The 12,430-nt window shown below is 39.6% G+C and overlaps 1 protein-coding gene across 1 annotated transcript; it reads left to right on the top strand.

The window, feature by feature from the left end:
• Positions 1-287: 287 nt before the first annotated feature.
• LOC145503204 (solute carrier family 60 member 1-like) lies at positions 288-11,676 on the top strand. The gene is made up of 11 exons (XM_081482664.1): positions 288-1,050; positions 3,696-3,879; positions 4,178-4,195; positions 4,549-4,809; positions 5,043-5,175; positions 5,876-6,009; positions 6,860-6,952; positions 7,359-7,439; positions 8,349-8,496; positions 10,077-10,280; positions 11,042-11,676. Exons 1-11 carry the CDS (start codon positions 749-751, stop codon positions 11,155-11,157), a joined length of 1,674 nt encoding a protein of 557 aa, XP_081338790.1. The 5' UTR covers positions 288-748; the 3' UTR covers positions 11,158-11,676.
• The last annotated feature ends 754 nt before the right edge of the window (positions 11,677-12,430 follow it).

Genomic DNA, 12,430 nt, shown 5'->3' with positions numbered 1-12,430 from the left:
CAAGAAACTACATAATCTAAACTCAGTTCTATCTGGGTTCTGAATTCGTCAAGTTTCTTGCGTTCAAAAGGTAATTCAAATCTCGCTCAATTTTAAATCTCGTATTTCCTTTCTAGACTAAGGTCACTTGCAGGTTTGTTTGTGCAAAAAAAAAATTGTTTTTGTTACTGAACCAATGGATTTCCTCTTTTTCGTCTTCCCTCACAGTGAAAGAATGATCAAAAGTAAAACAACCACCCGAAACGACAACAGTTTGCACCTTTGACAACCTTCAGTTCCACATTTTAATTGAATGTATTGAACGCTGCACCAAAACCTACTGGGAAAAATGAAAGAGGGATGCTTCGTTGTACATGAAATATAGAACAATGTTTGTCTGTGGCGCTTTTTTCTTGCTCACTTCTCGCGAGTTGTTTATAAGTACATGCAACATGTAGAGCTATATGAATAAATAATGACCACCAACCGCCAAAAGTCAGCCATATTTAAAAGCCCACTTCCGATTATCATGGCGAAGTGGTTATGGCCTTACTCGAGAGTAACAGCTTGTCACTTGAGATAGAACACTGGCTGCTTTGCTAAGATGTGGCCTTGAATACCGCTCTCAATGAGGAGAAAGCAAGCTCAATTGTGTGGCGTTTCCTCGATTTCTCAAATTCTAAACAATTCGTTTGGTTTCAAGTATGAGGACTTGGTTACTGTGTGATTGAAGGGTCGCTATCTTCACACATGACGAGGGAAAGACGTTATGAGTTTTACTTATCTCCTTAGCTTGACTATCGCTCAAGAAAGGGCCTCGAGGAGAGAAACTGATGCTGAGGAACTAAACACAAACGAAAACAAGACCTGTATACCTCGCCGTGTACTTATTACTGTCTTGTACTGCGGTTGTTTCTTTTCTTTTGGGACTACAATGGCGATTCTAGGGCCTACATTGATCGAGCTAGGTCATTTAGTTCACCATGGCTTGGATATGATGAGTTGGTTGTTCTTTACACAGGCGGCGTACGCTCTGCTTGGAGCGAGCGTAGCTGGGATTTTATTGGACAGGTAACGTAGATTTATCAAGGATCAATCAAAATGTCAACAAGCTAAAAATCGGTGTTGCTTTTCACGAATATAATCTGTTAGTCTCTTAATCCTACTTTATTAAACAGCTGCTAAGTATCTCGCTATCTTAAACGCAAGAGAAAAATTCATAAAGCTATATCAAAATTACTGCGCGTCTAACCCTAACCTGACCCAAACTCACCGGCTCGTCTCGCTACCTGTTTATTTATATGTAAACTCATGGTTGATTAAGACAATTTCGAGAGGGTCGCATCCAAAACCCGTTATTGAAATGACAGAGAAACTCAATTAGTATTCAAACTTGTCTAATCAAATTATATTGAAATGGTTAGTATTGACTTTTCCCTTTCATGATCATTTGAAAATCGTTCAAAACTTTGTTTGTGTGTCTTATTCAAATGTTGACTTTAATTCCCATGGTGCCTTACGAGATTACCTCGTTGTTACTACCAGATCCTCCAGTGTAAGTTGTTAGAAGAAGTGCGGCGGAGGAAGATCCCAGACTCCCACCTCAACTCCCAAACAAAAGGCCTGGTTTAGAGCATTGTTGTGCTACCGTCAAATCAAATATTTAATCGCCAGTTTTAAATTCCAAAAAGGAAGAAGATGAGTTTAAGATTTCCATTCACTGAGTTATCACTTGATTTCTTTTACAGTGCGACTACTCCAACCAAGGTCACCCGAAAAAATTTTCTGCAAATTTAACGAATAAAAATCGGGCGGGTTAACAATAGTTTTCCGACAAATTATCCAAAATGAATACAAATCTATTGCCTTTGTATAATGTACATCTTGATTACAAGCATAATATGTTGGAAAACTATTGTTAACCTCCACGATTTTTGCTCGTTAAATTTTTGGAAAATTTTGTCGGGTGGCCTTGGTTGGAGTAGTTGCACTGTAAAAGTCATTATCTGATGATTGAGCAAAAACCAACAAGTAAGGTTTTCTTTCTTCCCGGTTAAAAGAAATCATGTAATGATGGCTCGACATACATCAGTTAATGCTGGTTTACAGCATATACTCCATTGTGACTTCACAACAAGGAAAAAACATCTTGAAGGATTATTAGTTCTTGCCATTTTTAAACAGGTTTAAAAGATCAAATGTAAACGGGCCACTTTGGTCTACCTGCTTCACAGCAGGTTGTTAAACAAATATGTTTCAATACGCTGATTGTTTGAGTGTTATTTCGTTGTTTTCTTTAAACAACAAACACCGAATTGCGTACCACATTCAATACGGAATATCTACCTTAAGGGATACCACAGACAACAGCGCGAAAAAAGGTAACAAGTGAAACTGTATCCAACCATCGTGACAGTGTGAGTTCCCATCGGGACGTATGCAGACAGAGGGCAGGTTCAACCTGTAATTCTGTTTGTTGTAACGTGGCTTACAACATAGCCGAAATTTTAAAACGTGCGCTTCAGACCCTTAAAATGTAACACAGGAATTGTAATGACGTAATAACTGGATTCTAGTCACAGGAGGACACAGACTGGTCTAATCACAGCATCCAGATACTTTCAAGGAATCGAATAACAGTCTTAGAATAATTGAAGTCTCTGGCCGACTACAAGTTCCCATTTTGCCCTGACACTCACGAGGTCTTGAGCGCAGCAACACAGATCAGTCCGTCATGCTTCGGCAAGTGATTTTTCCAGTAATATGGCTACGGATCAAGTCGTACGCGGATCAAGTGGAGGATCTAAGGAAGAGTTGTTCGCCATATTGTCGATCAAGCTTCGCCCATTTTCTCTACTTTAGCACGTTTTTTATGTTCGGGATGTCCGTGGGAATGGCAGGGCCCACACTTACAGATTATTTGATCTCATTTTTTACCAATATTGACATTATAGATGCGTTAAGTTGGCTTTTATTTACGCAATCAACTCTTCGCTTCGTGGGCGCAATTGTCGCTGGTACCCTTATAGACAGGTATTACTGGTTTTTGATTTCGTTCTTAACTTAAGACTCAACAGGTTTAAAAATACAGTATTTACACATTGTTTTCTTTTTTATATCATAAGAACCAATAGAGCAGTGTACACCTAAACATAAACTTGGTTTTCAATAACTTTTGAAGAACGTAGGAACAACTTCGGTTATATCTACTCTGATCTATCAACGGCAACCATTGGCTTTTGAGACTCTTTTGAGAAGTTTCCCAGAATCTTACCAAACTCAACTAAATAAAGACCATGCTATTTTTCTTACTATCACAAAAAGCGGCGCGTTTCAAGAAGTCTCTTTTTAAACCCAGCGCTATATTTCTAGTTGTAACAATTTCTATTGATAGAGAATCCAAGACGTCGCGAAGTGAGACAACATAACGTATTATTCTACAATCTGTCCACAAACCTTCCATTCCTGATCGCCACAGTTCAACGAACGTGCGTGTAAAATATAAACCGCGGGAAATTGGGCAAGCGCAAACTCAACGGGGGTAGAGCGAGAAAACCTTTGGCTTAGCATAATATCAGGGAGGGGAGGAAGTAGCAATACTCCAAGTCGCCTTATGTTATAGAAACAAAAGCTACGCGCAGGCTTTATGTACAGCACTTGACCAGTGTGAGCAAGATTTTATTTTACACAACTTTTTTCATTTTATTTCTCCCCAGATACGACATTAATCGGAATCTGCTGCTACTGTGTTTTCTGTTATTGAATGCCATTTTCTTGGCAGTGATTCCTATGTGCCGAACACTGTGGCTTTTAATCTTATCAACAGCAGCTGCGGGATTTTCGGTCGGAATTCTAGACACTGCAACTAATGTACAGCTTATTGCAATACACGGAAAAAAGGTAATATAAAGAGAGATCAGGAGGACTGCTATGTTGTCTTTGTGTGGCACCTTACTCTCGCAATGCCTGTCTCCACCAAAGAGTATGAACGGGTATTAGTGAATTTCGCGGGTAATCCCCCGAAAATGGGTTACTTGCGATGGACTAGCATTCCATTAAGGGAAGTAACGATTTTCTTTGTCGATACATGCTATATATGGTGCATAAGCTGCTATATATGGTGCATAAGCTACACGTAGCCAAAATATATTTTAGTGATAATCAATAATTTAATTTTTATCATTTTATTTTTCCAAAGGTTTCCCCTTATTTGCAGGTGAGTTAAAAACTTTTTACGTCTTTTTTATTTTCTTCGTGTTCTGCAGCCTGGGAGCATAGTACACTTTCAAGAGCGCGAATGTTTTTAAGTGGTGGTGTTTAACTTTTAAAATGAAATCTTTGTCGATCTTAAATAAAGCAAAATGTGAACTCGTCATTGCCATGCATTATTTTAAAGAGATTATTTGACTGTGAAAATAGCTCAAAATCATTAAAAATAATAGAAATGCCTATACATCTACACAGACAAGTTGATGCAATGCATTGTTACTGTACGAAGAAATTGAATGTTTGTCGCTCTGGCAATATAAAACATTGTTGTTGTTGTTGTTGTTGTTTTTTTTTTTTCAGGCTCTTTACTTTTCATATGGTTTCGGCGCATTTGTGAGCCCGCTCATAGCAGAGCCATTTCTCAGCGGTACACCCCATCCAGATCTCGGGCTGCCGGCGGCCAGGAGAGGGAATCCGCTGCCATACGGTGGAATGGGACATCGCAGTCACCATAAGTTATCTCACAGACCAACCAATCACTTGAGAGATACGTATTACCCTGGATCGCAGCAATACAAGAGCGAAGTCCAGGTTGCATACTGGATTATAGCTTTAGCACATGTGAGTCTTTCAAATCTTGTTCTTCTTCTTTACTGCAGTCTTACATCTTTAGTGCAGTCTTATTCTCTTACAGGTAAGACTGCGTTAGGTTGGGTCCAGGTAGCGTGGGAAAAACCGAAACGAAAGTAAACCTTAAAACTACTATTAAACTACAGCTGAATAGCAGCTGAATCTTATTTTTGTGAGGTTGCACTGTACAGCCAATAAAATTAAGTGCCTTCGTTTCTTTGTAGATACCAGTTGTGATAGGCCTTGCATACATTGTCATATCAGACAAGTGGGAGGAGCATAAATTAAAAAGAGCTGCTGCTGCCCAAGCAGAAAGTGACCAAAGCGCATCAGAGGTCCCGGATACAGACATAGAAGGTGTCGTAATAAATTATTGTTGTACAGCGGTTTTCTACACTGAAAGAAGAGATACTTTGACTGCTTTAGACCCCGGGGATACTCCCATATAAAACTGAGGACGGCAAATTTTGTAAAGAACCACTAAGAGGTACCTAAATCAGATTCTGTAGGTGTGGTTTGAAATATTTTTCACCTCAAAGAGGTAGCAATTCTAAGACAACATATTATCTCCTGTCATATTTTTTTGGCTCAATACCCTAAAAGGTACCCGCAAAAGCCCCCACTGAGGCCCTTTTGAGACTGAACACCCTAAGAAGTACCAAAACTTCTTTTTTAACCCCTGAAAGGTACGACGAGCACCCCCGTCCTTTCTATATGAGAGTCCCTCTCCCCGGGCTTTTGACTCGCGTCAGAGGAAAGGACAAAGTTTAAAGATTAACTTTGACTCTCTGGCCATCAAGTTAAAGAAAAACGTTTGATATCACCCCTTAACGCATTTCAAGGGTACCATGGCTTTGACAGAAGTGAAGGTTTCTTTGACACAAGTAAAAACCACATGTAGAAGCACCTTCCTCACTGATACCTTTGAAAAACGTCGAAAGCATCGTTTTCATCAAAATCAAAGGTGACCTTTGTCACCTTTGACCGATAAGTCAAAGGGTTGTGTCAGTGGTACAGCTGCAAAAAATATTTACAGCTGTTTTTTGATTTCTTCTAGGCATTACACATAAAGTTCACTTGGACAAGGAAACTCTGAAGAAACCCGGTCTGTGTGATAACCCAAACAAAACACAGATTCTCTGTATCACTTTCTGGACTTCATTTCTAGTTTTTCTTTATGATGGAATGCAGGTAAAAAGTTTGCGCTTGTTTATAGTTTCAGTTAGATATCGGTTAGAGCAAGAAACGTTATTTCTGACTGGTCAAAATATTACACGTGAGCATATGAAAGATCATATATTTGAATTACGGAGAAAGATATCCCGGTTCAGGCCTGAATTTTTTTCAGGCTTTAATTTCATAACTGCTTAAGTTGTGTGCATAACTGCAATGATCAATCATGTCTTCATGGTCGAAATATTGACTCTTATACTGTAACATTGAACTGCACGTGTATCCAAATATGAAGCCCGGTAGAGCTTTGCTGGAGTTTCTTTTTATCGCCAAAGCTACAGAAGGTAACAGTATCGTTGTTTTGATGCAGAACGCAAAAGTTCTGCGTTATGCAGCCCACTTGATTCCACAAAACGTTTATAACACTTGCAGTGTCTTATAATTAGGGTTAATCAGTTCATTGGTACATTAGAACGTCTTTCAGACATAATGTAACATATTGTCACAAACTTTACTTCACTTTTATAACTCGGTACCTTGGCTCCCCATGTCAATGAACATTTTTCGTTTAATTCATTCATTCATTCATGTGTTTTCTGTCAGGTTATGCTGCCTGCTTTAGCGTAACTCCCTTCTTTACCATATCAACACCCCACTTTGCTCTGGCGACGTAGGATGTGCTAACGCTCGAAATGTCAGCTTCCCAAAACTCGCCATAGCGGTTACCTTACCTTTATCAACTTCAAGTTGATAAATAGCCAGGTGTTTAACTTGCCCGCTGACAAAGCACAACAGTTTCTGTAGAAGCTAATAACCTTATTTAAAATCGGCAGCTGTATGATAGCCGTAATGTTTTATTCTTTATCAGGGGTCCTATGGAGGGTATGTTTACACATACGCGGTAAAGAGCTCCCTTCATATGACGTCAGCACAAGGTGCATTTCTTACCTCTGTGTTTTGGGTGAGTAATTGTATGACAAAGTTAGCACTGAATGAGGGTTATTTGTTTTAGCTCTCTTAGCATTTTGAATAACACATAAAAGAGTTAACTATAGTTGTCATTAAGGGCCGTAACCCGTAACGCAGGTTAGGGGTGAGTATACTTGTTGGGTCCTTGATGCTACAGGACGGTGAACTTGCCTGTTGTTGATAGGATTTACCCACAAAGTACCAAGTTTGTTACGGTAGTGTAGAAGATCAAGACAACATGAGCCCCAAAACTTAACAAGTATTGTAGAAATACATTTCACACAGGCAAACAGTATTTAGTTTTTCCCTTGTAACTTAAGCGTAATTTAAGTTTTGTCCATACCTCTTTAATTTAAAAGGAATGAACGTTTTTTTAAAAACACTTATTTTTTTCTCAGGGATCACTTGCGTTAGGTCGTCTCATATCAATACCTATAGCCTTGTTTTTGTCTCCAGCGGTTATGCTGCTTGTAGATTTGGTAAGTTTATATTCTCATCTATTGTATGATCAGTGGAAATAAAACAACACGTGGCGACTAATAGTCTGCGTTGCAGAAGGAAATTTACCCACGGCCGGTTGCGTCTGCGACGCAGGCTAAGTAACTGACAGTAATGGGCAATGTAATCAAACGTGACTAATCAAAACAACTACAAATATCCAGTAATATTAAATATCAGAACTCTAGAGATAGATATGCTAGAGACCCAAATGCTGAGAAACGCGTGTAAGTGATGTTGCGATTGACACCAGTTTTACCTGATTGGATAAAGCACCAGTGCAGAGCCAAAGATCGCGGATAACAACTTTGATAGTCATACTATCTGATGCCTATTTTCGTTAAAAGACCCACGCATACAACTATCCATAATGTGAGCCATGTTTAGAAAGGACGGGTGTGTGAAGGTTTCTTTTAGCTGTAGGAGAGAGGCGGTGTGGTGTTAGTACGCTGGACTTCTGATCAAGCGCCCCAGGTTTGAGACCTAGCCAAGGTTTTTGTATTGTGTCCTTGTGCAAGAAATTTGCTCTCACAGTGCCTACCTTCACGTTCCGAGATGATGCTGGTGGGTAACGCGGGGATGAACTAGCATCCCATTCAGGAGGGAGTAGAAATACTCTTGGTTTCTTCATGCAACAGAAACCGATAATCCCCGACCTAACGAGCAAGTAGTCTTGCCGGAAAAGCAAACACCGTCCCTACCTTCCCAAGTTACTTTTAATTATGAAGTCACTTCTTCAGTTTATACTTTTGTATTTTGTCGTCTGATATTGAAATTCTTAGTCTCCCACCGCTTCCTGTACCTGATCTTTTACTTTTTCCCTTCACACTCGACAATTTATTCCAAACGCTAAGGGATTGTTGCAATGTTAAGGTTTAATATTTTTTCAGATTGGCTGCTTGGTATCTAGTTTAGTAATGTTAGCGTTCAGAGCAAGTGAATCTGCGCTATGGATGGGAACCAGCACATTTGGTCTTTTTATGAGCAATGTATTTCCCACAAGCGTGGCACTAGCAGAGCAGTACTTCAATGTTACAGGTTTGTTTAGCAGCTGCCTAAAGGGGAAGGGGAGGGGGTACTCAAGCTCCGACCCGTGGTCCGAACACTTGCCCGTCTTTAGATCATTTTTGACGGAAATGGTAACCCTTTAATTTACTGCTATAGATTTCCGATTTCTTTACGGTATACCCTTAGAATGAAGCTGATGATGGGTCCTTTAACAATAAAATGAAATAGCTAGATGACGACAGCTCTCCCAACAGGCTTTTTGTATGTGACTTCAACTCGTGAAGTTTCTACCCTCAACCTGAAAAATTGTACTCTTCCCTAGCGAACCTCCCGTTTATTCCATCATAGGGAGTACGTATTATAGCAGCGACAGCCTTACCCCCTCTCGTGCGGTATTTTGAGCATTGTGGGGTTTCTAAATTACAAGTAAACAACTACACAGAGATGCGTGCTTGCTCAGTGAAATTACAGCATCTTATCGCTATTTTTTTTAAGATAGCATGTTAGTCTGAAACGAACCGTTTAATTCGTTAACGTCAGTGGTATCAAAGCCGGAATTTTGTCATTTCTAGTTGCTGTTTTGAGGAAAGCCAAGAAATGTACAAAGTTTTATAACGCACGCTCTGATGACGGCCTAACGAAGGACTTCCTCGCACCAAACCTGTTCTGAATTAAAGAATTTAGTACATAATAATTTATATAAAAATGTTTGCATATCTAAAATGTCCCACAAATGACTCGACTTAGCTTTTTAGTATACACACGGGCCTTTTGGACGAGTGTGAATACAAAACAACAGGTCGCGAGGTGGACAGGTTACAAAATACGGGCAAAATGGTGCAACTTCAACGGGAAAAAAAATGCAAAATTAAAATAGCAGAGTTTTAAAAGTTACCTTTGGTTCATAATCTTCTCCGTCCAGTTCTGAATATATGAATGTTCTTGGCGATGAAAATTCATATATTAGGAATCCATGCTGCAACAGAATCAAGTTGTCTTTAAAACTCTTGCAATCCAACCTGTTTCTGCATCGTTCTTGTGCTTGCTGATTGACAAATTGTTCCGCCTCTGCTTCCTCTCGCTGTAGTATCAGGTTTTTTCGGATCATGTCAGACATAAAAGTGTTAAAAAGCCCGCAAACAGAAAGCAAAATTCAAGAGAAGCATTTGGCTGTTTCATGAGTTGAACAGAGTTGAGCGGAGTTGCGCTGAATGAAAAAATTGTCCGACGCGTGTAACCAGCATGAAGGGTGTTTTGGCGGGAAAACATATTGTAGCCGTGACGAATGCCGGGAAAGTGAACATGATCCGTCAAGAGGGTATGGTTAGGAGGAGGGGGTGGGAAAATCGCAGTTGGTAGTAAAGTTTCAGCGTTTTGTCAGCGATCAGTTAACCTTTCGTTTCTCTCCTCAGCTGGTTGTAAAATTTTGACCAATTTTCAAGTTATAAGTTAAACCCCAACCAGGAAAGAAATGCAAAGGAATTTGCAATGCTTTGATAGCATTTTGATTGCTTGTGCACGCCAAGACATACGTGGAAGCCAAGTAGCCAAGTAGGCGCAACCTTTATCCACACAATGTTAAAAATTTCCATTTTAACTTTAATTTTCAGGCACGGTGACCTGCATGTTTGTTGTTAGTGCAGCTATAGGAGAGATGATTATTCCACTCATCGTGGGCAAAGTTTTTGACTATGTAGGCGCCATCAGCTTCTTAGCGGAGGGATGCATTTTGTGTTTTGCGGCATTCGGAGCCTATTTAGCAGTGTTAATAATAGGAAAGGGTGCTGCAACTCACGACGTCCATAGGAGAGAAGGTAAGTTGCTTGGAATGCCATAAACTGCGACTTATAATCCCTCCCGTTCATAAACCTCCGCACCGGTTATAACCGGTTATAGATCCATCTACCTGTAAACAAACTACTACTTCTGATTATTAGCGATTTTTTTAAAGCTCAAAAACCAGTATATGAGAAACCCATTTCAATCAACACTGCTATAGCTCACTTCGAAACGGGCTTTTATTGCGCTTAAGCGCCCCCCCCTCCTCCTCGGAAGTAAGCTCCTCCGTTTATAAGCCCACCCAAAACCCAAAACCCCTCATGAAGTTGTATAAGCCCAGGGCTTATAAGCAGCAGTTTTAAGTATCACGAAACAAAGTTGTTATTGTTTTTAGATTCTAAAGAGACTGCTGAGTAGCATCGGTGTGGCGAGTAAATGAAACACTGCGATGATAACATCAGTACTTCAAGTTGTTAAGGCAAATTAACCACTGTTCCGAGTTTGGAAGAGCTGACGCTTCGATTTTTAGTCCCTACTACGAATAGAGAACTAAAAATCTGAAAACAAAAAACAACAATAACAACAACAACACAAAATAGAAATAGGCCACTTTGAAGGACCCTCGCGATCGGAACACGCGAGTATTTTCTTTTTTATTATGGCCTGAAAGCGGCAAAGAAAACCGAAGATAACTTAATTTTGGGATTTATTTTTACCTTGCTATAAAATTCCTAGTCAATAACCACTATCTGCATATTGTACCATCGTTTCCGTAAACTTATTTTTTTCATTTCAGTGATTGGAGAGGGAGATGAAGAAGGAGGGGACGAAAAGATGCACGGTAACTTAGAACAAGATTCAGATCAATTGGTTTCTAAAGATGCTTCAGAAGATAAAACGCCGAACAGATAACGAACCTATAAAGAAAATGACGTACAGTAATATCAAATAGAGTAGACTGGAAACAAGTAACACAAGCTGAGAAGAAGAATGTTGCTAGCTATAGGACCCTGGGGGCAAGGTTACAGTCGTAGAAGATGACTATGTCACTGGATGATTACGTCATTAGAAGTGACGTCATGTAAGGCGCCTATGTATCCGCAGTGACCTTTATAAGGAGTTGATGCCATTAGTCGCGGCTTAGAGCGTCAAAAAAGAATCATTTAACGGTGATATGGAATTACGAGCATTAATTAAAATGGAAGTTTATGAGAAACTCTGAACCGATGGCCTCTCTGAACTCGATATATTGATATTTGACAATCCCGCTTGTTAAAAAGAAACAAAATTTCATTATTGCACGGTGGATAGCCAATGGAAATTGTTCGTAGCTTTGCACCGGGTCATGTAAAGTTGCGCGAAGTTTTGACCATTTTGGGTTTTAAATGTGATGACATAAGTTACCGTCACCTTCATCATCACTGTCAATGTTGTCCCGACACAAGAGAGGTAGTGACCACTACAGTGATGTGGCATTTTCGAATTATCTTTGTTTCGAATGTGGACCAGTGCAAAACGTTTTATATAAAAATAGAATAAGAATAAAATTCCTATGAAATGTTTTGCACCAGGATATCTTTTAGATGAAGCAAAAGTATGACTCGTGAATTGCTCCATATCTTTCATATTAGCTTACTACTAGAAGGATTAAATCTCTTTTTTCTATTTCCGCTTTATCGCGCAACTGACCACGCTATGTAAACAGCCCATATTGAGTAGAATGCCAACTATTTTGTACAGAGTGTCAATAGTTTTGTATTCACTATATGAAATAAACCAAACTATTAACAAGGCGTTTCAAAGCTTACGACAAGTTGTGTTATTACCACAAATTTCATAAAGCTGGATTTTATCATTTAACGAGGAACCTGGTATATTCTCCCCCCCTTTTTTTCCTCCCTTTTATATTCAGCAATCGATTTCCCCGGAACCAAAATGTAATGGAAGTATTCGATTGAAAACTGTGATGCATACTGTTAATTAATCCATTTCAGTCATCGTTCATCTATCCACCTGTACTTAACTTATGATAAATACTTTGTCTATGAGGAGATGCCCGCGAAAATTTTAACTAAGCAGTAACGCACGAACACTGCGAAGTGCACACCCAGTCCTTACGTGTACGCGTCTCTCTTCGCCCACCAGAAAGGAACGTCTGATCCTAGGTTGTGGTATTCTAAGCTTA

Source organism: Orbicella franksi, chromosome 11 (genome assembly GCF_964199315.1).
Source record: "Orbicella franksi chromosome 11, jaOrbFran1.1, whole genome shotgun sequence".
NCBI lineage: Eukaryota > Metazoa > Cnidaria > Anthozoa > Scleractinia > Merulinidae > Orbicella > Orbicella franksi.
This window is presented reverse-complemented; position numbering and strand designations above follow the sequence as displayed.

What these genes read in the sequence shown, in the direction of transcription:
- LOC145503204 (XM_081482664.1), top strand. Translation starts at nt 749, where the DNA reads ATGAGTTTTACTTATCTCCTTAGCTTGACTATCGCTCAAGAAAGGGCC. An exon ending in GCTGGGATTTTATTGGACAG is followed by an intron (nt 1,051 to 3,695) that starts GTAACGTAGATT and finishes ATTTCTCCCCAG; the next exon opens with ATACGACATTAATCGGAATC. An exon ending in TTCTTTATGATGGAATGCAG is followed by an intron (nt 6,010 to 6,859) that starts GTAAAAAGTTTG and finishes ATTCTTTATCAG; the next exon opens with GGGTCCTATGGAGGGTATGT.